At 44.1% G+C, this 26781-nt stretch overlaps 1 protein-coding gene across 1 annotated transcript in view; it reads left to right on the forward strand.

Annotated features, from left to right (window-relative positions):
- Positions 1-15653, forward strand: part of LVRN (laeverin) — a 97149-nt gene extending 81496 nt beyond the window's left edge. Inside the window, exons 17-20 of the mRNA XM_007521978.2 lie at positions 115-282; positions 1640-1777; positions 4447-4522; positions 14135-15653. Coding sequence (XP_007522040.2) covers positions 115-282; positions 1640-1777; positions 4447-4522; positions 14135-14275 — 523 coding nt within the window. The 3' untranslated portion in view covers positions 14276-15653. The remainder of the gene's footprint in view (positions 1-114; positions 283-1639; positions 1778-4446; positions 4523-14134) is intronic.
- The last annotated feature ends 11128 nt before the right edge of the window (positions 15654-26781 follow it).

Raw genomic sequence — 26781 nt, forward strand, 5'->3', positions numbered from 1 at the left:
CTATCTCAGAGCTCAGATGTTACTTTATAAATGTGACCTTTAAAATATTTGATGCCTTAGATCATCATATAGCTCAATAGTATGAGAACCATCCTTGTCTGTGATAACTTACAGAATACCTTATCAGATTAAATATGTGATTTTATGTTACGGCATCGCCTCGGGGACTGATAAAGAATGGGATTTTTTGTTAAATGCCTACAATGATGAAACAGAAGAAGAAGAAAGGATATTCCTTGCTTATGCAATGAGCTGCAGTAAAGATCCATGGATACTTAACAGGTGATTACTGACCTCTTTCTTCCTTTCTTCCTTCTTTCCTTCCTTCCTTCCTTCCTGCCTGCCTGCCTGCCTGCCTGCCTTCCTTCCTTCCTTCTTTCCTTTCTTTCTTTATCTCTTATTTTAATACATTTCTTTTGATTTTTTTATATTTATTTTCCCTTGTGTTGCCTTGTTTTTTATTGTTGTTGTAGTTATTATTGTTGTTGTTGTTATTGATGTCATCATTGTTAGATAGGACAGAGAGAAATGGAGAGAGGAGGGGAAGACAAGGAGGGGGGGAGAAAGACAGACACCTGCAGACCTGCTTCACCGCCTGTGAAGCGACTCCCCTGCAGGTGGGGAGCCAGGGGCTCAAACCGGGATCCTTACGCCAGTCCTTGTGCTTTTGGCCACGTACTCTTAATGCGCTGCACTACCACCCGACTCCCGACCACTTACTTTGCAAATGTCTGGTATGGGCCTGGCAGTGGTACACCTGGTGAAGTGCATGTGTTATCAAGTGCAAGAACCTAGGTTCAAGCCCCCAGTCCAAACCTTCAGTAAGGAAGCGTCCCGAGTGGTGAAGCAGTGATGCAGGTGTCTCTCTCCTTCTCTCTCCCTCTTTTCTATCAATTTCTCTCTGTCTATCAAATCAAATAAAAAATAAAATGCCTAGTAAACAAATGCAGCTAATGGACCCCAAGGGAGAAAAGTAGAGGTAAGTTAATATAAGAATTGATATGGGCACCCATGAGATAACTTGATGAGTAAAACTCATGGCTTTATATGTGTAAGGCCCTGCGTTTGATCCATGGATAGCCGCAAAGGAACTCCATGGTTGGTGGAGTATACTGTGGTGTCTCTCTCCTTTTCTCTCTCAGAAATATAGAATAAAAATTTGACTGAGTAGGTGGCTTGGCAGTGTCATGCCAATGTAAGACCTTGAGCTCATTCCCCAGCACCAAATTAGAAAAGAAAGAATGAGAGGCTGGGTGGTGGTACACCCAGTTAAAGCTCACAAGGACCTGGGCACCAGGCCCCACTGTCCAACTGCAGGAGAAACACTTCATGAGCAGTGAAGCAGGGCTGCAGGTGTCTGTTTTTCTCTTCCCCTCTCTATCTTCCCTCCCCTCTCAGTTTCTCTCTGTCCTGTCAAATTAAAAAAAAAAAAAAAAAGAAAATAGAAAAAAATGGCTGCTGGGAGCAGTGGATTTGTATGTAGTGCAGGAACCAAGCCCCTGTGATAATCCTGGTTGAAAAATAAATAAAATAATTAGTACGACGTGTGTTTTTTGCACTGTTCACATAGAACAGTAAGGAACTTTCATTTATTTAAATTGACTTATGACGGGTATTTTATGCGCATGCGCTTTTGCAGATACTTGGAGTACGCCATCATTGAATCTCCATTCACTTTTAATGAGACAAATATAGTTGATATTGTGGCAGAATCTCCAGTTGGAAGGTACATCATAAAGGACTTTTTAGTAAACAACTGGCAAGCCGTGAGTGAAAGGTAAGAGGCAAATGTGGCATCTCTCTTGTATATTTCGTTCATTTGTCACTTGAAGTTCATCTTTCACCAGGCTAGGCTATAAAAGGATGTTTTCTTAGAAAAGTGAAAGGGTTTTTTTTTTTTCCCCTGAATTTGGTCTCACTGCAAAATGACTATTTGAATGAACAAGAGCTCACTTCTTAAATCCTGTCTGTCTGTAGGAAAAAATGGATTTGCATGGAATTCCTCAGGTCTTAGTTTCCTCACTGTATTCACTAGGAATCTTATCATAAGAGATTCAGATTAGAGGAAATTATTATTGTTAATTTGGTTTGAGCATACATTATCCCTTCATTGGTGAAAGACATCCCTAGGAAGCAGTAATGCTCACTGACGCATCAGTCTGGATATGACAGAACTCAGTCTTCTAACTCACAATCACTCCTTTCTTCTACTCTGTTGTATGATACGATGGGGAACAAGAGAGTTGAAAGGGTCAAATAGAAACACAAGCAAACCGATAGAACTGAGATGCTTCTGGCTTGATGCCTTTGCCTTAAGCATCACCCACCATTGGGTCAAGCTGATACTGGAGACCGCCATGTTTGGTTCATGTCTGGCTGTGTTTGCCACAAGATATAAGGTATAGCAGGGGAAGCAAGGAGGGCAAGGGAATGTGAGAAGAGAGTGGAGCAGAAGACAAATGGGAGGGGGCTGAGCGGTGGCGCACCTGGTAAAATGCACACAGTACAGTGTGCAAGGACTGGGTTCAAGCCCCCAGGCCCCACCTGCAGGAGGGGGGGGGAGCTTCACGAGCAGCAAAGAAAAAGAAAACTGGGTGACTGAGAGACAGTGTTCCCAGTGGAGTGCATGTCTCTGTTCCAATGTGGAAAAGTCATCCTGGAGCAGAGCGGTAAAACCCTCCAAGACAACACCAGAACTGTCTTTTCCTCATCTTTACTCATGTTATGCCACTGCATAACTCTCACACTTGTGAGGCATTACACTGTTGAAATCAGTCAGTTGTGTGGGCTATCGAGGCAGTTGAATGGTTTCTTATTCATTCTGTTGTATTAGTCCTATTTTAATTGTCTGTCTTTTTTTTTTTTTTTCTTTTAAATGCATCCAAAGGCCTTTACTTGTTTTCTTAACCATAGCAACACTTTGGGCCGGTATGTATCAGTTCTTTCTCCATAGCCACACTTTGTGGCTTTCTTTTAGAGGGGTCCCAGTGAATGTCAGACAACACTACACTTGAGGGGAAATTTCTGTTACTGTGTCTGTCAGGGGAACTTCAGAAGGGGGTGGGGTTGCTTAGTCATGACTGAGCACCAGCATTCTGACATTCTCAGAAGACAGGAGTCCTCTCACCTTAAAAAATATGCAAATAGGAGTCGGGCGGTAGCGCAGTGGGTTAAGCGCACGTGGCGCAAAGTGTAAGGACCGACATAAGGATCCTGGTTCGAGCCCCCGGCTCCCCGCCTGCAGGGGAGTCGATTCACAGGTGGTTAAGCAGGTCTGCAGGTGTCAATCTTTCTCTCACCCTTTCTGTCTTCCCCTCCTCTCTCCATTTCTCTCTGTCCTATCCAACAACATCAATAACAAGAATAATAACTACAACAATAAAACAAAAAGGGAAATAAAAGGAAATTATATATATACAAATTAAAATCTTGGGGCCAGGCAGTGGCACACCCAGTAGAGTACACACTTTACCATATGCAAGGACCCAAGTTCAAGCCCCTGGTCCCCATCTGGGTGGTGAGGGTGGGGAAGATTCATAAGTGGTAAAATAGTGCTTCAGGTGTTTCTCTTTCTCTCTCCTGCTCTATTTCCCCTTCCTTTTCAAATTCTCTTTACCAAAAAAGAAAAAATTGCCATTGGGAAGAGTGAATTTGTCTTGCAGGCACTGAGCCCCAGTAATAAATCTGGTGGCCATAAAAGAGGGCAGGGAGGAGAGGGGCGAGAGAGAAAAGGTCTTTATGTACTATATTGCAGGGCATTTTAGTCAGGTTTCCTGGATTAATCCCATATCAGCTACTGGTTTTCAAGAGACAGAACCTGCATATCTACGTACAACATCTTAATTGGAAGTACGTCCTATCTATCCCAACCACCTCAATGTTACAAAGGTAAAAGAGAGTTGCCATCATCAATGTGAAAAAGAACTATGCGCATTTCAACAAAACTTGGATTGCTCTCACACGAATCAGTACTATAATGGTCTCTTGTATGTACTGATTGTAGAATTGTTGCATGATAGATTTTCCATCGGAAGATGAAGTTTGCTTTGATCTTGGAGGTAGCAACTAATTATTGGCTATCATCTTAGCATCTCTCTGCTACCAAAACAAGAAGGGAATCGGGCGATAGCGCAGCGGTTTAAGCACATATGGCGTAAAGCACAAGAACTGGTTTAAGGATCCCTGTTCGAGCCCCTGGCACCCCACCTGCAGGGGAGTCACTTCACAAGTGGTGAAGCAGGTCTGCAGGTGTCCATCTTTCTCTCCCTCTCTCTATCTTCTGCTCCTCTCTCCATTTCTCTCTGTCCTACCCAACAACGATGACAACAATAATAACTACAACCAGAAAACAACTAGGGCAACAAAAGGGAATAAATAATTCTTTTAAATGTAGCTATAGCTTGTAAACCATGTCCCCACCCTGACTGCCTTCTTACTGTTTTGTAGGTATGGAACACAAACATTGGTTTTTCTGATGTATAAATTAGGGAGAACCATAACCACGGACTTACAGTTGACAGAGGTGAGTCCACTGGAGAATGTGAATGACAGTGATACTTTGGAAGAATTGCTAACACTTCAAATTCTATGATTGGCTGAATTATCACCTTCTGCATTCTGTATCCATGCCCTCATCACTGTGGAGGGTATTTTAAGTCATACCTTGCTCCTGAAATCTGTGAAGGCTGAATATTTAAGTCAGGTCTTGCTCCTGAAACCAGCAAATTTCCTTGTTGAGGGGTAGGGGGAGCTGGACTCCATCCCCATTCACCCAAGTGACTGGAGCAGACGGGCCGAGCCTCCCAGAACCCTGTCCTTCACATTCATGCCAGAAGCTTTACCAGCTCCTAAAGTTTCCCAAGCTCAAAATCGTTTGCAGAGGACATTTAAAAAATTTTTTTTCATGAGTGAACAAAACCCCTCAGACTCTGGCCCTTGCCTTCCTCTCTAGCTTTAGTTTTGTCCACATCACTGCTGAATGCCAAAAAAGCAAAAGAGATAGACCTCATGAGCCTCCCGCCACCCCCATGACTTTCCTCTGGCTATTCTTTACCACCTAGAGTTTTTCTTGATGTTGCTTCACATTGTCCGGATTTTCAGAAACACTCTGCCTGAGGTGCCTACCCCCAGGCCTGTCATTGACTGGATAATTCATGAACATCCTTTCAGACCCTGCCTAACTACCTACTCAAGGAATTTAAAAAAAAAAAAAAAAAAAAAAGAAAGTCGGGCGGTAGCACAGTGAATTAAGGGCACGTGGCGCAAAGCACTTGGCGCAAAGCCCTAGGACCAACATGAGGATCCTGGTTTGAGCCTCTGGCTCCCCACCTGCAAGGGAGTCGCTTCACAGACAGTGAAGCAGGTCTGCAGGTGTCTATCTTTCTCTCACCCTCTCTGTGTTCTCCTCTTCTCTCCATTTCTCTCTGTCCTATCCAACAACAAGGACATCAATAGTAATAACTACAACAATAAAAAACAGCCAAAGGAAGTAAATATAATTTTTTAAAAATCTTTTTTTAAAAAAGCCCTAATCTACACTTGTCTGACATCATCCTCAGAAAGTTTTTATCTTTTTAAAAATTTTTTAATCTTTATTTTTATTTATTGGATAGAGAGTCAGAAATCAAGAGGGAAGGGGGAGGGAGAGAGACAGACACCAGCAGCACTGCTTCACTACCCTGCAGGTGGAGACTGGGGGCTCGAACCTGGGTCCTTGAGAATTGTAACTTGTGCACTCAACCAGGTGCGTCATCACCTGGCCCCAGGAAGTCTTTATCTTGACTCAGCACATTACACTGAAGTCAGTGTGTGTGTCCATTCTTGCAAGTGTATCACACCTTTCTGGGGACTAAGATTGTATTATCAATCATATCTGTACCTACGACATACCATGAGGCTTGTTTCTAGACCCTAGCTGGGCTTCATTTCATGTTAAGCAGCCAAGTATAGCTTCAGGCAGGCATGCTCCTTAGCACCCCCTCCCTCACAGGAGGAAGGCTCCCTTCCCCAGCTGCAAGTTCCAGCCCTGAAGAAAGGACTTCCGGTGGGTCCTTTATGGTGGGTCTTATGCTGAATCACCATGCTGAGAGGAATGCAATACTCTGATTGGCTGAAGTTGGGTCATGTGATCTGACTTGCCGCCAACCCTGCCCATTCAATCAATCCCCAGGCCCTGAGGTTAGTGAGGAGCAGTTCAGAAGTGAAAAAAAAGGGGATCCCGGTTGGAGCCCCTGGCTCCCCACCTGCAGGAGAGTCGCTTCACAGGCTGTGAAGCAGGTCTGCAGGTGTCTGTCTTTCTCTCCCCCTCTCTGTCTTCCCCTCCTCTCCATTTCTTTCTGTCCTATCTAACAACGACAACATCAACTACAACAATAATAACTATAACAACAATGAAAAACAACAAGGGCAACAAAAAGGAAAATAAATATAAAAAAAATAATAAATGAAAAAAGAGGTCTTTTAACCAGAAAGTAAAGCAAAGGGATGAAAGCAAATGTAAATGTAAATATTACCCGCCAGTAGAATGACTGAAAGTAGTTGGCCAAGACATGAGGCACCCAGAACTCTCACCCTGCTCATGTGGCTGGGGCAAAAATACAGTTGCTCTGCACAGCAGTCTTATAAAATGTCAAACATGGAAGCTTTTAGCTGCTTAACTCTAAAGAAATTAAAATCGATGTCCACTCTAAAGTTTCTGACTATTCCACATACAAGATTTTCTTGTTTTTGTAAAATTCTTTAAAAAAAATTTTTTTTTTTGTTATTGGATAGAGACAGAAATTGAGAGAGAAGGAGGAGATAAAGAGGAAGAGAGACAGACACCTGCAGACCTGCTTCACCACCTGTGAAGCTACTCCCCTGCAGGTGGAGAGCCGGGGGCTTGAACCGGGATCCTAACCAGTCCTTGCGCTTTGTGCCACATGCGCTTAGATTAACCTGCTGCGCTACTGCTCGACTCCCGATGATTTTTTTTGCCTCCAGGGTTATTGCTGGGGCTGGGTGCCTGCACCAGAAATCCACTGCTCCTGGAGGCCATTTTTTCCCTTTTGTTACCCTGGTTGTTTTACCATTCTTGGCTATTATTATCGTTATTTGATAGGACAGAGAGAAATGGAGAGAGGAGGGGAAGACAGAAAGGGGGACAGAAAGACAGACACGTGCAGACCTGCTTGCTCTCCTGTGAAGTGACTCCCCTGTAGGTGGGGAGCCCGGAGCTTGAACCAGGATCCTTCTGCCAGTCACACTTGCCCTTTGTGGCACCTGCACTTAACCCACTGCGCTACCGTCTGATTCCCCACAAGATTTTCTTACAGCAGCTTTATTCTCATTCACCATCAGATGTCTTTGAGTAGATGAATGGGTGGGAAACAGGTATGCACACAGTGGAAGGCAATGGAGAAGGGACAAGTTTGTGTGACATATGTAAATAAATCAAGATGATGTTGCTGAGTACAAGAAACTAGACACATGCAGGGAAAATGATGTCTAGTGACAAAAGGCAGCTCAGTGGTTGCCTGAGATAATAAAGACACTTTGTAGGAGATGGAAGTATATTCTCTTGATTGTACCTGTACTATCGATCACAGATTAACGCACAATAGTTGAGACCCATCAACTTGTAACTGTTAGTTACACTGTCTACTATATAAATTCTGTCTCCATAGAGTTGATTTAAGAAATTTAAAAGAGGGGCCAGATGGTGGTACACCTGGTTGAGCACACGTTACAATGTTGCAAGGGCCTGGGTTCAAGCTCCTAGTTGCCACCTGCAGAAATAAAAGTTTTGCAAGCAGAGAAGCTGTGCCGCAGGTGCCTCTCTCGCTTTCTGCCTTTCCCTTCCCTCTTGAGTTCTTTTTTCTGTCTCTATTCAACCAGTCAATAAAATATTTTTTAAAAAAGAAACTTAGAGGCCAGGTGGTGGCTCACCTGGTTAAGTGCACACATTACAGTGCACAATGACCCAGGTTCAAGCCCCTGGTTTCCACCTGCAAGGGGAAAGCTTCAAAATTGGTGAAGCGGGGCTGCAGGTATCTCTCGGTCTCTTTCCCTCTCTACTTTCTCCTTTCCCCTCAACTTCTCTCTGTCTCTCTGCAATAATAAATAAATACAAATATTTAAAGGGAAAAAAAAGAAACCGAAAAGAATGATTGAGGAAACAGCTCAGTTTGGGAGCTCAGGACTTGCTTGACTAAAGCTCCCACTTTAATCCCTAGCACCTCATTTACCAGACTGGTATCCTGCCTTGCATCTCTCTCTCTCTCTTTCTCTCTCTCTCTCTGTCTCATGTGAAATAAATAAAAACAATCTTAGAGTGGGCCAGGCAGTGGTGCACCTGGTTGAGCTCACACATCACAGTGCGAGAGGACCCGGATTGGAGCCCCCAGCCCCCGCATAGAGTGGGGAAAACAGTGCTGCAGGGGTGTCTGTCTCTTGCCCCCGTCTCCCCATTCCTCTCGATTTCTGGCAATCTCTATCCAATAAATAAATAAATAAAAATAATTTAAAAACATTTAAAATCATAGGAAAAAGAAGAAAAAAAAAACTTCAAAGGTATATTGGTATAAAATCAACACCAGCCCATGTTTCCAACCTTAGTGGAACTGTGGTGGACTGCAGTGGGGTGACTGAAGATTCAGAACCCTATTGGTGGAAATGGTATGGATTTAAACCGCTGTTGACATGTAATTTTGTAAAATAAAAAAAAATTAATAGTAAAATAAAATCAACACCATGGCCTAGAAACCATGTTACTATTAACCAACAGGACCTATGTGAATAAGAAAGTAATATCACCTTCTTTGTCCCAGCACACAAATCAATGTGTAGATCGTATCATACAGGCCTGAACAAAGCAAAAAAAAAAGTCAGAGGGATGGTTGTCTAGCTGTTCCTGTGAAAAGGAATAAGAAGAAGCATTTATTCCTGAAGGAATTCTTGTGTGTGGAGGCAGAGCTGTCATAACTGATGTATCCGGGGTTCCCTGGACCAGAGGGCGAGAGGCACACTCACAGAGGCAGGGATGTAAAAGCTCCTGGAATCCAGGCGGACTTGTGTTGGTGTGAGTTCAAGTGCATCGATTCCTCTGTCTCTGCAGAGCCCAGTCATATTGCTGTTATTGTTATTAAGTTTGTAATATATATATATTTTTTGCCTCCAGAGTTATTGCTGGGGCTCAGTGCCTGCACTGTGAATCCACTACTCCTGGAGGCTATTTTTCCCCCCTTTTGTTGCCCTTGTTGTTTTAGCCTTGTTGTGGTTATCATTATTGTTGTTGATGTCATTGTTGGATAGGACAGAGAGAAATCGAGAGAAGAGGGGAAGACAGAGGGGGAGAGAAAGATCGACACCTGCAGACCTGCTTCACCACTTGTGAAGCGACTCCCCTGCAGATGGGGAGCCGGGGACTCAAACCAGGATCCTTCCTTCGGTTCTTGTGCTCTGTGCTACGTGCGCTTAACCTGCTGTGCAACCGCCCGGCTCCCTTTAATAATTTTTTAAATGGGAAAACGTTTAATAAATACTCTGTCAAAGAAGATTTCTGAATCTGAATGGCAAATAAGCACAAGAAAAAGTTCAGCTTGTTAGGGGAATGCAAATTAAACCACAGCAAATTACAATGTATAAATTTAAAGGCGGACAATACAGTGTTTGTATAAATTGAGCATTCCTTCAAGTTAAAAGACTCTGGCCAAAACAGGGGTAGATAGCATAATGGTTATGCAAAGAGACTCTCATGCATGAGGCTCCGAAGTCTCAGGTTCAATCCCCTGCACCACCATAAGCCAGAGCTGAGAAGTGCTGTGGTAAAAAACAAAACAAAAAAAACAAAACAAAAAAACCACTCTGGCCTATGAGTTTAATTAAAAAAATGCAAAACTGGGGGCCAGGCAGAGATGCACCTGGCTAAGTGCACATAGTATTATGTGCAAGGACTTGGGTTCAAACCCCAATTCCCCACCTGCAAGTTGAAGCTTCATAAGCATTGAAGCAAGTCTGCAGCTGTCTGTCTTTCCCTCCCCCTTTCTGTCTCCCCCTCTCTCAATTTCTCTCTGTCCTATCCATAAGAAAAGGCCTACAGGAATAGTGGATTCGTAGTGCCATCACCGAGCCCCAGTAATAACCCTGGAGGCAAAAAAAAAAAAAGAAAAGAAAAGAAAAAAAGACACTCATACTGGACTTGTTATATTGCACCAAAGCAAAGGAGTCTGGGGCAGGAGGGCAGGGAGGGGACTGAACTAGAGGGGGTGAGTTTGGGGTCCTGATGTATGTTGGTGGAAGAGGACCTAAGTTGAGGACAACAGTTGTTGTTTAAGTTTGGAGGCTCCAGCAGGCCGGGCTAGCTTCGCGGCGGTAGACAGAGATGACCAGAGACTCGGGGACACACGGCTGGGCTGAGAAGCTGCAGTTTAATCTTTATTCACGAACCGGGCAAATCACCACACCATGTGCTTCCCCATGTTTCTCCTTCCGCGGGTGTTCCTGGGACTCTGGACGTCCTTAGCATAGGGGGCGGGGAGAAAAAAGGGCGCGAAACTAGCAAGGGCCAAACCAATTCTCTCAGAGTTGGGGGGAAGGGGACCAAACCAATATAAAACATACCAACAATTCCCCCTTCTGTTTTTAACTAAATGACCACAGTATCAGGGGTGTGGGGTGAACGGAAACCTATATCGTACAGGCATTTTCAAAAAAGAAACTGGCACAAACATGGAGAAACATGTAAACGAGTAACAAGAACCAGTGTGCTGCCAAGGGAAGGCCTGAGGGGGCCATTTTTTGCTTCTGGGGGGCGTACTTGCCTCAACAGGCATTTTCTAGCATGGGGAGAGGGTGAGGCCTAGAGTCCCAAGGCATGGCTGCAGTCAGTGTTTGAGAAACCGAGGCATGGCTGCAGTCAGTGTTTGAGAAACCGAGCAGCATAACGGAAGCTGCTAGTTTTGTGCAAAGTGTCCGAAGTGTACCAGTGAGTCTGATAGAAGTCCAAAGCAGATGTCCGCCGAAGAATTGCCAGGGGGTGAATTGTTGTACGTCTGTCTCAATGGGGAATGTCAGCCATCGGAATTCTGCTTTTCTGAGAACTTGACAGCTGCAATTCACTTACTTATGAAACAAAACTTGTAGCAGGTTAGAAGTTTTCCACAATTGATAACTCTATCACAATTGAAAGTCCCTTCCAGCACGATTCTAAGGCTATTTAAAGTTTAAACAATAAAATGTGGAAAGGCAAACATGAACCATAGAAAGAAAAAAGGCCTCAGGCATGAGAATTATTAGCATAACCATAGCGCAATCTAACGTTTCTAATTGAGAAAGAATTTGAGACTTTTACATATCAACAATGTCTTTTTAACCTTTTGTTACACCCATTCAAGATGGAGACACACACTAAGTGTGCGCAGGTTTTTTTTTTTTTACCAACTTAGTTAAAATATATTGATTTTTAACTAATTTTTACCTCAGACTTTAAATGTAAGTTAATTTTATCTTTATGAGAATTACGCTGAAAGCCTTTTTCATTTAACTTTGCCTGGTAAGAATTTAGCCTTAAAGTTACATTTTTAACTTTAAAGTTACTGTTTACCAAACTTTAAACACACACATAAACATGGTCTTTAATACATAAGGAGAGAAACTTTTGTTACAAAGACATGTCATTTCAAACACGAATTCAGATCTGTACTGTCTTAGTTGTTGGGGGGGGGGGAATCACCATCCGGAGGTGGCTTCCCGCGCAGCTCCACTTCTAGGAATTGTAGGTTGTGATCTCTGGATGAATCTCTGCGTATTCTAGCTCGTCTGCCTTCAGACCCGAGCTGAGGATCTCGGCCAGGGGGCCCAGTTTTGGCAGGGAGCCCGCAGTCTCCGGTTGTTCCAGGATCTGTCCAGACTTCATAGCAGGAGGGCGGGCGGAGTTGGGCGCCATTTGTTGTTAAAGTTTGGGAAGCTCCAGCAGGCCGGGCTAGCGTCGCGGCGGTAGACAGAGACAGAGACTCGAGGACACACGGCTGGGCTGAGAAGCTGCAGTTTAATCTTTATTCACGAACCGGGCAAATCACCACACCATGTGCTTCTCCATGTTTCTCCTTCCGCGGGTGTTCCTGGGACTCTGGACGTCCTTAGCATAGGGGGCGGGGAGAAAAAGGGGCGCGAAACTAGCAAGGGCCAAACCAATTCTCTCAGAGTTGGGGGGAAGGGGAACAAACCAATATGAAACATAACAACAAACAGTGTTTTATAGAACCTCTTGGGAATCGGGCAGTAGCATAGTGGGTTAAGTACATGTGGTGCAAAGCTCAAGGACCTGCGTAAGGATCCTAGTTTGAGCCCCCGGCTCCCCACCTGCAGGGGAGTTGCTTCACAGGCAGTGAAGTAGGGCTGCAGGTGTGTGTCTTTCTCTCCCCCTCTCTGTCTTCTCCTCCTCTCTCCATTTCTCTCTGCCCTATCTAACAATGATAACATCAATAACAACAGCAATAAAAAAAAATAAGGGCAACAAAAGGGAAAATTAAATATAAAAAGAATTTTTAAAAAATATATAGAACCTCTCATGGGGAGATGAGAAATTCTACCCATATGTCAATAACTACACTATAAACCATTAACCCCAGGAAAGAAGTAATACAAAATAAAAATAAATAGGGGGCTAGGCAATGGCCCATGGGGTTAAGCACACATAGTATGCAGTGCAAGGACCTATATGCCAGTATCCCAGTTTAAGCCCCTGCAGGTGTCTCTCTTGTTCTCTCCTTCTCCATCTGCCCTTCCCTCTGAAATTCTTTCTGTCCTATACCTGGTTTTAAAAAGGCTACTGGGGGATTTGGGTGGTAGCACAGCGGGTTAAGCGCACGTGGTGCAAAACTCAAGGCCCGGCGTAAGGATCCTGGTTCGAGCCCCCGGCTCCCCATCTGCAGAGGAGTTGCTTCACAAGTGGTGATGCAGGTCTGCAGGTGTCTATCTTTCTCTCCCCCTCTCTATCTTCCCCTCCTCTCTCCATTTCTCTCTGTCCTGCCCAATAATAACAACTACAACAATAAAAAAATATAATAAGGGCAACAAAAGGGAATAAGTAAATATTTAAAAAGGCTACTGGGAGTTGTGGATTCATCCTGTAGGCACTGAACCCCAGTGATCAACCTAGCTGCAATTAACATTTAAAAAAATGTTAAATAAGGGGGCTGGGTGGTGACGCACCTGGTTGAGCGCACACATTACAGTGCACAAGGACCCGGGTTCAAGCCCCCAGTCCCTACCTGCAAGGGGAAAGCTTAACGAGTGGTGAAGCAGTGTTGCAGGTGTCTCTCTGTCTCTCTCCCTCTCTACTACCCCTTCCCCTCTCAATTTCTGGCTGTCTGTATCCAATAAATAAAGATAATTTTTAAAATGTTTTTAAAAAATTAAAATTTTAGAAGAAGATGCAGTAGCCTATTATAAGCAATGAAACGGTCCCTGACCTCACAGCATTGCTGTGTGTGGTATATATAGCAGCTTCCTGTGTCTCCTTCCCCATTCATCCTATATTTCTTCTGATCATCAGCCTCATCTTTGGATCCCTCAGTCACAGGTCTCCAGAGAGGTTTCTGACTCATTATCCGCATGATCTGACCAAAGGAAGACTCCTGGAAGCATCAGCTTCTTCTTTTCTTTTCTTTTCTTTTCTTTTCTTTTCTTTTCTTTTCTTTTCTTTTCTCTCTCTCTCTCTCTCTCTCTCCCTCTGCCTTTCTTTCTTTCTTTCTTTCTTTCATCTGCCTCCAAGGTTATTGTTGGGGCTCGGTACCTGCACTACTAATCCACTGCTCCTGGAGGCTATTTTCTTTCCTCTTTTGTTACCCTTGTTGTTTATCATTGTTGTAGTTATTATTGTTGTTGTTACTGCTGGCACTGTTGCTGGATAGGACAGAGAGAAATCTAGAGAGGAGGGGAAGACAGAGAGGAGAAAGACAGACACCTGCAGACCTGCTTCACTGCTTGTGAAGCGCCCCCCCCCCCCCCCGGGAGCCTGGGGCTCGAACTGGGATCCTTATGCCTGTCCTTGCACCATGTGTACTTAACCCGCTGCGCTACCGCTGGACCCCCCAGCTTCTTCTGTTCTAAATGTCGGGTTGCCCTGACAGACCAGCTGTCTTCTCTTTTTCAGCTGCAGCGCTTTTTCAGTACCATGTTGGAGGAGCACCAGAGGCTCGCAGCTCATGCCAACTTACAGACCATGAAGACTGAAAATCTGAAAAACAAAAAGCGCAGAGCCAGAATAGCTGCCTGGCTACGGAAACATACATAACTCAGTGGCTGCCGGTGGTCCTCCTTGGGCAGTGTTCTGATCGCTTTGGCTGACAGTCTTGTCCTCCAGTGCCTTGGGAGTCTGGAAAGCCACATGTGTTGGTATTTGTATTTCTATCACTTGGACTCCTTCTTCGCTTATTGCCATATTTGGCCCCGAGGCCCAGAGATTGCAAAGTTTTGCCAACACTGCTATAGTTCTGGGAGAAGATTTCCCTTCGTTTTGGGATATCAGACCACAGAAGTTTCTCTAAGTGCCTTATAGAAACAAGTTTACCTGAGAAAGTCTTGCTTTACTCTGTGAAGAAGGCCAGCAGGAGATGACATCTTTGGCTAAATGAGCGCATTCTTTGCTGAGGGAAATGCAGGTTTGCAATACTCTAGGGTCCGTTTAGTTCAATATTTAAAGGAGTAGGAAGCAAACAACAGGAAGGGGAAGAAGAAACAGAAACCAAGATAATAATATTCACTAGATGGCATGAAAAACCAAAGAAAACCAAGTTTTGAAATAATGGGAACCATTTGAAGAGCTACATTCAGTGCTCTGAAGGCAAGAAATACCCCTTTTCCTGTCCATTACTCTCTTCAAGCACCTACAGCTTCAAAGCACACTTTCCCAGCTATTAATCTTTATGGTGTCAAATGGATGTGGGGGGGAGGCCTACAGTGCCCTTCCACCACTCGTGTGGAAAGGAAGCTTTTCCCCCTGAAGGTCTTGCATGTTCACGTTTTTCAGTCAAAGTTTATGAGCAAAAATGGAGCCGTCATGAAAGAGAAGTCATCAAAAAGAAATAGAACTAGGGCTAACCAGAGTCTTATCTTTATAGTCTGGCACTGGGGATTAAGTTGGAAGCTGTTTTCTTTTGGCCCAATTGAACCTCTTTGAAATTTGGACATTTTGCTTGAAACGTTGTCTTCATTCAGGAGGTGTAAGATGAGCTTCATTTTTGCCCACCCCCACCCCCCTCCCTGTGTTAAGTCAAGGCAAGCAAAGTAAATCATCCTACTCTTAGCCAGCCTCTAGTGCATATAGGATTGTATCCTGTGGTTTAATTTTTTATTTTCTTTTTTGTAGAATGGGGAGATTGCTACAGATCTCCCATCTACCTCAGAGTGATAGTGTCAAGATGAAGAGATGTATCAATTAAAGGCTTTGAAATATGCCCTGAAACTAAAGGAAAATGAGATCTAACAGGGGTTGCTCCCCACACATACACTTTCTTGTGTAAATTAACACAGCTCTAGCTGAAAGGCAGCAAACTTTCACATTCACTTCACTAGAAAAGGTTCCTTCAACCATGGGTCACAGGTCAGAGATTTTACATTTAGAAATGTTCAGATTTAAGCAATAAAACAGCTCACATCTTCATAGTGTTAAATGTGATGCAGTTTCCTGTGTCTTCTATCAGTTTTGTCTTTTTAAAGTTTTTATAAAATTACAAGACAACTGGGATACAACTCTGTACCGTTTCCACCATCAGAGTTCTTTTTTTTTTAATTTATTTATAAAAAGGAAACATTGACAAAACCATAGGATAAGAGGGGTACAACTCCATACAATTCCCACCACCAGATCTCTGTATCCTATCCCCTCCCCTGATAGCTTTCCTATTCTTTATCCCTCTGGGAGTATGGACCCAGGGTCACTATGGGGTGCAGAAGGTGGGAGGTCTGGCTCCTTAATTGCTTCCCTGCTGAACATGGCCGTTGACAGGTCGACTGTACTCCCAGCCTGTCTCTCTCTTTCCCTGGTATGGTGGGGCTCTGGGGAAGTGGAGCTCCAGGACACATTGGTGGGGTCATCTGTCCAGGGAAGTCTGGTCAGCATCATGCTGGCATCTGGAACTTGGTGGCTGAAAAGAGAGTTAACATACAAAGCCAAACAAATTGTTGAACAGTCATGGACCTAAAGGCTGAAATAGTGCAGATGAAGAGTTGGGGGTCCTCCATTTTGTAGATAGCTAACAGGCATATTTTAGTTATATTCCAAAGGGCCTGTGGCTATACTAGTTTTTTTTTTCCCCTGAGCCTGAAATCTGACATGCAGGTGGATCTAAGTTATTGTCTGGGGAGATGATGTCATGGCTGGAAAAGGGACAGAAAGCTGGATCAGGGAAGAGAGTAGCTCCCTAATATGGGAAAGGGGTATAAATATTGTTGACTATTAACCCCATCAATTTGAATCAGTCTGGGGCCCATATTCAGCTTAGGAGCCTATGTGACCTCTGCATCCCTGTAGATCTGAGCTCATATTCTGTGGTCATGAGTAGGAACATTCCAAGCTGCCCCAATATCAGTACTCATCTTCCTCAGGTGTAGCATAGAGTATGTTGTCCATCTTCCTTTAGGAGGATGGAACATTCTCTACCATTGTTTATCCAAGTTGAGGGCATGGTCCTATGGGGTTCTAAATCCCCATTCCCTCCATTGAAAGCTACAGCAGTTCTCCGAAGGCTGCATATATGGGTTAACTATTATTTCCCAACTCTCTGTCTTCCCACTTTTTCTATGGCCTCATCTTTTCCTTTCCAAAGGCACACACACGCTGACACACACACCTACTACTACATCCAAATGTCCCTTCCTTTTCCCTCTTCTCTGGGTCCTGATGGAGTTGGGCGTTCAGAGCCCTCTGGTCACCTTCCCTCTAACATTTCTCCTCCACTGGGAATATGGATCACAATACTTTCTGGGATGCAGAAGGTGGGATTCGGGCTTCTGTAATTGTCTCTCTGCCAGACATGGACGTTAATAGGTTAACCCATACCCCCAGTCTGTTTCTGTCTTTCCCTAGTGAGGGTTCTGGAGAGGTGATGTTCCAGGACACATGGGTGAGGTCATCTGACCAGGGAAGTCAGGATGGTATCATGATAGCGTCTGCATCTTGGTGACTAAAGCTTCAGATGTCTCAGTTGTAGCTGGTGGATTTTAAGGTCAATAGTTGTCGTTTTTGCTGGGCTGGCTTCAGAGGCGGGAGACAGAGACGACCAGAGACTCATGGCTGAGCTGAGAACGCAATTCACTCTTTATTCACTAGTGGGGATGCGGTTCAACAAACTAATCTAATCTAATCACAACCCAATTCTGTCCTGCATCTCTCTCCTCTGGCGGAAGAGTCAGGAACAAAGGAAATACGTATGATAGGGGGCAGGGAGAAGGAAGAAGCACGAACCAGCGATGACTAAACCAAATGTTCCAGAGGCGGGGGTGGGGGGTGGGGGGTGGAGACCAAACCAATATCCTAGAGGCAGGGGGGTGCCCAGCCAACAGTGGACGTGCAAACAGAACACATAGGAAGCAACACAAGCGAACCCACTGTGATGATAAAAACAGAAGGCTTCACAAGCAGAATCCAGAAGCATACCAACAAGTAGTTATAGATATTTTTTGATTTACAGAGGATCGCTTAATCCTTGGCCATGTCTCCCTTCAGTCTTGCCTTTGGACAACTATGTCACATGTCCAGAGAGAGACTCCTGACTTCTTATCAGTGGCCCGGTATTGTAATGGTCTGACCCAGCAAAGAAACAGACAGACAGACTTTCCAGGTCATTTGATGCCAATTCAAGCTTCTTTGTATTTTAGCTTCTATAGGAATTACACATTGATTAGAGTGTTACCCAAAATGGAATGTCCAAATATTTGGTTATAGTCCTTCCTCTAAACAGGCAAAAGAATTTTGGAGAAGGCACACTTTTTTTCATCCTTAAATGAAGCCAGTTAGTCCAGATAAACTTTCTACTGTAGTATATTATACCTTATACTTAGTGTAAGAAGAATTAATTGTTGATTGATTATAATGATGGTCATCGGGGAGTGATACTGAAGCAGGTTGGTATAAGTCTTGCAAACACTTTCTTAACTGATAAAACCAGCATCCTGACTACATAATTTCTTCCCCTCTTATCAGTTTACCTTATATTGTTTATTTTTAAAAAGTTAATAAGGGTGCTTTGTGTGTTGCACCTGGTTGAGATCACAGGTCACCCAGCTTCAGCCCCCCAGTCTTTACCTACGGGGGGAAGCTTTACAAGAGGCGAGGCAGGGCTGCAGGTGTCTCTCTTTCTCCACACACACCCCCTGCCCCAGCCCTTTTCAATGTCCCTCTATCTTATCAAATAGCAAAAGAGGAAAAAAGAAAGAAAAAAAAGGGCCACTGGGAGTGGTGATTCATTATGCAGTCACCAAGTGAGCTTCAAAAATAATCCTGGAGGGGGGGTGGGGGAGTATTGGGTGGTAGCACACCAGGTAAAGTATACATTTCACCAAGCACAGGGCAGGGATCCTGGTTGGGGCCCTCGCTCCCTACCTGCAGGGGGTCCACCTCCCAAGTGGCAAAACAGATCTAAAGGTGTCTGTTTTTCTTTCTCCCTCTGTCTCCCCCTCCCCTCTGCATTTCTCTCTGTCTTGTCAGAAAAAAAAGAAAAGAAAGAAAAAGAAAAGAGTCACCGGGAGTAGTGCATTTGTCATGGAAGCACGGAGTCCCAACAATAACCCTGATGGCAAAAATAAATAAAATTTTAAAAAGGCAACCCTGGTGGTAATAAAAATAAATAAAAAGTTAACAGGATATACAATGTATTCATGATTTTTTTTTCAAGATGGCAATTAGAAATTAAGGTTTTCCTCGAAATCTTATAATTCTTCACTGTTCAGTGAGTTTCCGTTGTTGATTTTTAAATAAAATCACGAGTGCTTTGGTTTTGAAGACTCAAGCTTCTCTCTAATTTAGAGCTTTCGGGCCGATCTGTACAGCAATTTAGTCTGAGGGATGAATGGAGAAACAAAATGAATGAGATGTTAAAGAGCTCCTGATTCCTTTTCCTATTTACTGCTGTGAATGCCAACCTTCATGTTCCTCCACTCAACCCTGGCAGGATTACTCTGTCCAGAACAGTGTCTGGGAGGGATTACAAGCACGTCTAACTGCTTCCCTCCACACAGAGAATTATGCAGCACTCAAAACCACACATGTAATTGCCTCCAGCTCATCCTTCTAATTCAATGTTAGCAAAATATTCTTTTTCTTTTTTTTCTGCCTCCAGGGTTATCGTTGGGGCTCAGTGCAGGCACTAAGAATCCACTACTCCTAGAGGCCATATATATATATATATTTTTTCTATTTTACTGGATAGAGCAGGCAAAAACTGAGAGAAGAGGTGGAGATAGAGAGGGAGAGAGAAAGACACCTGCAGATCTGCTTCACCACTTGTAAAGTGAGCCCCCTTACAGGTGGGGAACTGGGAGCTTGCAATGGGATCCTTATGCAGGTCCTTGTGCTTTGTACTATGTGCGCTTAAGCTGGTGTGCCACCGACTAGCTCCACAAAATATTCTTTATTTTTACCACAACACTGCTCAGTTCACGCTTATGGTGATGAGGGGATTTGAACCTAGGACTTTGGAGCCTCAGGAAGGAGAGTCACTTTGTATGACCATTATGCTATCTCCCCCTCACTCCAACCTGCAAGATATTCTTTACAACCCACCTATTGGATTGTCAGAAAAATCATGCTGTGTTTTTCTATGCAAAGAAGTGTCATGATTTTTCTGACAACAGAATATTTTGGAGTAGTCCAGTCTCCAGCTCTTCCTTCCCTTTCATGAACAAGTCAATACTGGCAACCAGCAAGTAAAGCTACAGGTGAGGTTTATTCAGAAACACAACAAAAAAAAGAGAGAGATAGTGCACTCAGGATGAGACTCTTGTGAACTTGTGGGCTTCCCACTCTTGGCTCCCTCATATATATATATATATATATATATACTCTCCCATGTGCCAAGATCCACAGAGAGAAAACTGGGAAAACACAGGGTATTTGGGATCTTATGCTTCTCTCTCAATGCCCACACTATGAACCCACTATTCCTGGTGACCATTTTTTCCATTTTGTTCAATAGGACAGAGAGAACTGGAGAGAGGAGGGAGAGACAGAGAGGGAAAGAGAAAGAGAGACACCTTCAACCCTGTTTCACCACTCTTAAAGTATCCCTCTGCAGGTGGGGAGCTGAGGGCTCAAACCCAGATCCTAGGCACGGGTCCTTGTGCTTAGTGCTATGTGTGCTTAACCAGGTGCACCATTGCCCTTCCACCACCGCCGCCCCTTCCCTCCCCTGCTTTTCTCCTCTACACAGGGGTAGAACTCTAGCCCTCATCGTTTATGTGGGGTTCTGAATATGAATATAGACAGACTCCAAGATGAGCCAGTGCAAGATGGGCTTCTCCAACCAATGGGAGCTGAGGAGAAGCTGAAGTGGTTCGTGACTGGCATGGAGTCCTTCTAGAGCTTGTGACAGAGTCCACAGTGTGAGAAGTGTGGCACTTCGATGACAACAAGCACAGGGAAGAAGACAGTGGGTCCTGGGAGTTCGCAGCTATGTATCAGATAAAACATCATCCCAAGGACCGGCATAAGGATCCTGGTTCAAACCCCGGCTCCCCACCTGCAGGGGAGTCGCTTCACAGGCGGTGAAGCAGGTCTGCAGGTGTCTATCTTTCTCTCCCCCTCTCTGTCTTCCCCTCCTCTCTCCATTTCTCTCTGTCCTATCCAACAACGACGACAACAATAATAACTACAACAATAAAACAACAAGGGCAACAAAAGAGAATAAATAAAAATAATAATAAAAAAAACATCATCCCATCCAGGTCCCTACAGTTATGGTGGTTACACAGCAGTCACTGGGTTCTGAAACCACCTGCTTCCACTCACTACCTGAGGCATCATGGGGGAGCTAGGTTCAAGGCCAAGGGCATCATTAAGCTGAATCTGAAAATGTCAGTGTTGAGAATATGCTTCCTGGGACAATTGTGGCATCAGTCAGGGTCTAGGTAGGAAAGGAAAAATCAGATCAGCCTTTTATGGACCAAGACACCTTATTAAAAAGGAACTTGAAGGGGGTCGGGCGGTAGTGCAGTGGGTTAAGTGCACATGGTGCAAAGCGCAAGGGCCGAAGTAAGGATCCCTGTTCAAGCCCCCATCTCACCTGCAGGGAAGTCACTTCACAGGTGGTGAAGCAGGTCTGCAGGTGTCTATCTTTCTCTTCCCCTCCTCTCCTTTTCTCTCTGTCCTATCCAACAATGACATCAACAATAATAATAATAATAACCACAACAAGACTAAAACAGTTAAGGGCAACAAGAGGAAAAAATAGCCTCCAGAAGCAGTGGATTCATGGTGCAGGCACTGAGCCCCAGCAGTAACCCTGGAGGCAAAAAAAAAAAAAAAAAAAAGGAACTTGAAGTAGTCCAGAAGGTTGTGCAGTGGATAAAGCATAGATTGGACTCAAGCATGAAGTCCCAAGTTCAATCCCCAGCAGCACATGTACCAGAGTGATGTCTAGTTCTTTCTCTCTCTACTCCTCTCTTTCTCACGAATAAATAAAATATTTTTTAAAATTTACTTATTTATTATTGCATAGAGACAGAGAAATTGAGAGAAAGGGGAAGATAGGGAGAGAGACAGACACCTCCAGCCCTGCTTCACCACTGGTGAAGTTTGCCCCCTGCAAGTGTGGACTGGGGCTTGAAAACCAGTCTTTGCGCACTGTAACTAACATGTGTGCTCAACCAGGTGCACTACCACACGGCCCCTGTATAATTAAAGTCTTTAGAAATGGGGGTGGGGGCAGGCAGTAGTGCATGTGATGAAGCACATACATTATAGTGCACAAGAACCCGGGTTCAAGCCCCTGCTCCCCACTTGCAGAGGGGAAGTTTCATGAGTGGTGAAGCAGGGCTGCAGTTGTCTTTCTCACTATCTTCCCTCTCCCCCCCTCAATTTCTGTATCTAGTAATAAATAACTTTTAAAAAGGAACTTGAGGGGGTCGGGTAGTAGCGCGAGTTAAGCGCATATATAGCGCGAAGACCCCTCAGAAGGATCCTGGTTAGAGCCCCCCGGCTCCCCACCTGCTTCACAAGTGGTGAATCAGGTCTGCGGGTGTCTGTCTTCCTCTCCCCATCTCTGTCTTTCCCTCCTCTCTCCATTTCTATCCTGTCCACACAACAACCGAAATAAACACAATAATAACCACAACAACGGTAAAATAACAAAGGCAACAAAAGGGGGAAAAAATAACCTCCAGAAGCAGTGAATTCATGGTGCAGGCACTGAGCCCCAGCAGTAACCCTAGAGGCAAAAGAATAAAAAAAGGAACTTGAATATAAGGTATTGAAAATGGAGAAGTAACAACACTTGAGATAACCTTAGAGAAGAAACTATGTTATGCATGTACAAACTATTGTATTTACTGTCGAATGTAAAACATTAATTCCCCAATAAAGAAATTAAAAAATAAAAAAAAAGAAGAAACTGTAAGAAATAGCTAACACTCCAGGAGTAGGGCAGTAGTGCAGTGGGTTGGGTTAAGCGCACATGGCGCAAACTGCAAGGGCCAGAGTAAGGATCTCTGGTTGAGCCCCCGGCTCCCCACCTGCAGGAGGTCGCTTCGCAAGACGTGAAGCAGGTCTGCAGGTGTCTATCTTTCTCTCCCCTCTCTGTCTTCCCCTCCTCTCTCCATTTCTCTCTGTCCTATCCAACAACAACAACAGCTATGACAGCAATAACAACTACAACAAGGGCAACAAAATGGGGAAAATGGCCTCCAGGAGCAGGCACTGAGCCCCAGCAATAACCCTGGAGGCAAAAAAAAAAAAAGAAAGAAAGAAAAGAAATAGCTAACACTCCCTGGGGAACAGCTCCAAAAGGAAGCGGTGGGGTGATTTAAAACCTAGGTGCAGGTGCTGTTGCTTTAGAAATTCAGAGAAAGGGCAGCACAGAGCTGGAGCCACACCAAGGTGGGGCCTCTAACCAGCTACCACTGTCTGGGGGGTGGAGGGGAAAGACACCCTAAGCTGAGTCTGAGAGACCTAGACTGGGGGAACCCTGAGAAATGGAATCCAACAGCCACTTTGAAGAGGAAGAAACACTTCTGGGATGAAGCGGGTGGAAACAGGAAATAAACCAGGAGCCTCTCCTTTACCCTCCCTCCAACCCACGTCCCTTAGCGCCCCCTGTCAGCATAGCCGGCAAAGGCGAGATGCGATTTGTGAGTCCTAACACGACACCCCCCCCCCCCCAAGGATTTGTAACTGATAACCAGTATGGGTTAAATACAGTGATTTTCATTTTCACATAGTCCAGAAGGAAAGACTTAAGGCCACAGTTGGTAGGAGAAGCAGGAATTTAAGAACCACCCCTGTCAAACCCCATTCACTTTGGTATTTTTGTTGTTATTATTCTGTTGCCTGTTCACTTGGGATGTGGTGAAGGTACTATTTAGAATATTCTGGAAAATCTCCTATGAAACTGTTTAATCCACACATCTACTGTAGATAAGATTGGCAGGGTGTTTGACCTCCAGCAGATAACTTTGGGGAGTATTGTTATTATTATTATACTAGGCAGTAATAACATTAAGAATATTTTTTTTTTGCCTCCAGGGTTATTGCTGGGGCTCGGTGTCTGCACTACGAATCCACTGCTCCTGGAGGCCATTTTTCCCATTTTGTGGCCCTTGTTGTGGTTGTTATTGCTGTTATTGTTGTTGTTCGACAGGACAGAGAGAAATGGAGAGAGGAGGGGAAGACAGAGGAGGAGAGAAAGACAGACACCTACAGACCTGCTTCACCGCTTGTGAAGCGACTCCCTTGCAGGTGGGGAGCCAGGGACTCAAACCGGGATTCTTACTCTGGTCCTGTGCTTTGCGCCACATGCACTTAACCCGCTACGCTATTGCCCGACTCCCAAGAATAATTTTTATAGAAGTAACTTTTGGATTCGATTAAAAAGAAAACTTCAGATAAATGCATTTGAAAATAATGCTGCATCCAGGCTGGGCAGTAATGCACCAGGCTAAACGCATATAGTACCAAGTTAAAGGATCCCAGTTCAGGGACAGGGGTAGATAGAATAGAGACACTCATGCCTGAGGCTCCAAAGTCCTGGGTTCAATCTCCTGCACCACCATAAGCCAGAGCTGAGCAGTGCTCTGGTAAAAAATAAAAAAAATAATGAATAAAAATAAATAAAATAAAGGATCCCAGTTCGAACCCCTGGTTCCTCAACTCCGGGGGTGGGGGTCGCTTCACTAGTGGTGAAGCAGGTCTTCAGGTGTCTTTCTTTCTCCCTATCTTCCTCCCCTCAATTTGTCTCTGCCTATCCAATAAAAACAGAGAAAATTGCCTCCAGGAGCAGTGCATTCATAGTGCTAACCTTGGAGACCCAGTGATAACCCTGGAGGCAAAAAAAAAAAAAATGTTGCATCTGTTTTCCAATAGCTTTAGAGAGGTTTTTATGGGCGTGCCAGTTCTGAAGTAACTGGCTCTATGCTGTTAAATCAGCTATGGTTTGTGATTGCATTTAAGATTATAGGGTATACAGGAAGTACAACCCAAGGATATTTTATGAATAGAAACCAAGCCTACACATCCCAGTTAAAATGCTTATAGGACTTCTAACATCTAACTTTAGCTGATAGGCTGAGTTCCTGTAGTTTGGAAAAACCACGCAGAGCCGAATAAGAAGGGTTTCAGGAAATCCAGAGCTTAATATAGCAGAAATTTAATTCAGTATAAATTCCAGATGTAGATGTCAAATTTGTGGCAAGCGCAAGTATTGCATTTGCTGATGCAACTTGAAATGTGGACTATTCCCTTTAAAAAGGAATGACTTGAGAGTCAGTCGGTAGCACATGGCACAAAGCACAAGGACCAGTTAAGATCCGGGTTGGAGCCCCTGGCTCCCCACCTGCAGGGGAGTTACTTCACAGGTGGTGAAGCAGGTCTGCAGGCGTCTTTCTGTCTCTCTTCCTCTCTATCTCCCCCCTTCTCTCTCAATTTCTGTCTCTATCCAATAACAAATAAATTAATTAATTAAAAAATTTTTTTTTAATTTTTTTATTTAAGAAAGGATTAATTAACAAAACCATAGGGTAGGAGGGGTACAACTCCACACAATTCCCACCGCCCAATCTCTATATCCCACCCCCTCCCCAGTAGCTTTCCCATTCTCTATCCCTCTGGGAGCATGGACCCAGGGTCATTGAGGGTTGCAGAAGGTAGAAGGTCTGGCTTCTGTAATTGCTTCCCCGCTGAACATGGGCGTTGACTGGTCGGTCCATACTCCCAGTCTGCCTCTCTCTTTCCCTAGTAGGGTGGGGCTCTGGGGAAGCTGAGCTCCAGGACACATTGGTGGGGTCTTCAGTCCAGGGAAGCCTGGCCGGCATCCTGGTGGCATCTGGAACCTGATGACTGAAAAGAGAGTTAACATACAAAGCCAAACAAATTGTTGAGCAATCATGGACCCAAAGCTTGGAATAGTGGAGAGGAAGTGTTAGGGAGGTACTCACTGCAAACTCTAGTGTACTTAAAAAATATTTTTAAAAGGGAATTATTTATTTATTTATTTATTTTTTATATATCTGTCCAAGACAAACCAGAAATGCTTCACCTCTGAGCAGTCCATTTCTCAGCTGCAAAGTGAAAATAGGTTTCTTTTTTCTCCAGGGCATCATGGAGATAATTGTGAATTCTAGAAATGTGGATTAGAACAGCCATGGAAGAGGGGGGAGGGCTGGATTAAAGAGAAGGCCCAGCCTGGCTGTTGTCCCAATTTACCTCATCAATTATAATCTCTCCACCTTTGTTGATTTTACATACTGTGGTCTATATAGAGAAAAAGATTAAACTCATGCTTACTACAATGGATCAATGTGTGATATCGAAAAGCCTTTTCTAGTAGCAATATTATGATGACATTTAGCTTGTTCATCCTTCAAGAATCTTCTGCACAAATCATCTTGCTTGTAGCTGCAGCAAATTCTACACATCCCCTCTTCAGAGGTCCCTTTCTAATGTCTGGAAGGGCTCGCCCTTGACTGTACAAGAGGTTAAACAAATTATATGTGCTGGGCAGGAAAATTCTGGAGTCAACATTCATTTTGACCGATTCCTGGTTACAAAGAAATCACGCCCTTCTTAGGGCATCCTGGGGAGTCAAGGGCATTACTAATTTCTTCTTCTGGATTAAGGTTATGGCGCCCTCTGCTGGAAATATTCATTTTGTACACACTGTAAACTTTTTTTTTTAACGTCAGACATTATCTTTAAAAAGTATTTAATATTTTGAAGATATTTAAATATATGTTTTATAGGAAATTTGTAAGCAAGTGAAATAAGAAGTAAAAAAAAAAGTCCAGATACCCACTATAACTAAGGGTATTATTAATCGGCAGTGTCCTGATGTCAATATAGGGTCTTCCTGCTGCTGTTGCAGCCTCTGTGGTAACTCAAGAAGTCACACTTGTAAACTGGTGAGTTAAACTCAGACCTGGATGTAGTGTGGTTCCGCTGCCAGTCTCCTAATTTGGCTCCAGCTGTCCCTGGGCACTGGTTTTAGTCCTGGGAATCGATTCTTCACTCCCTTTCCATCTACGAGCCACACATGTCTGTACTTACCTGTAGCTTAGATGGTTTTCTTTCTTTTTCTTATTGACTTCCTTCTTTCT

Source organism: Erinaceus europaeus, chromosome 2, assembly GCF_950295315.1.
Source record: "Erinaceus europaeus chromosome 2, mEriEur2.1, whole genome shotgun sequence".
Classification (NCBI taxonomy): domain Eukaryota; kingdom Metazoa; phylum Chordata; class Mammalia; order Eulipotyphla; family Erinaceidae; genus Erinaceus; species Erinaceus europaeus.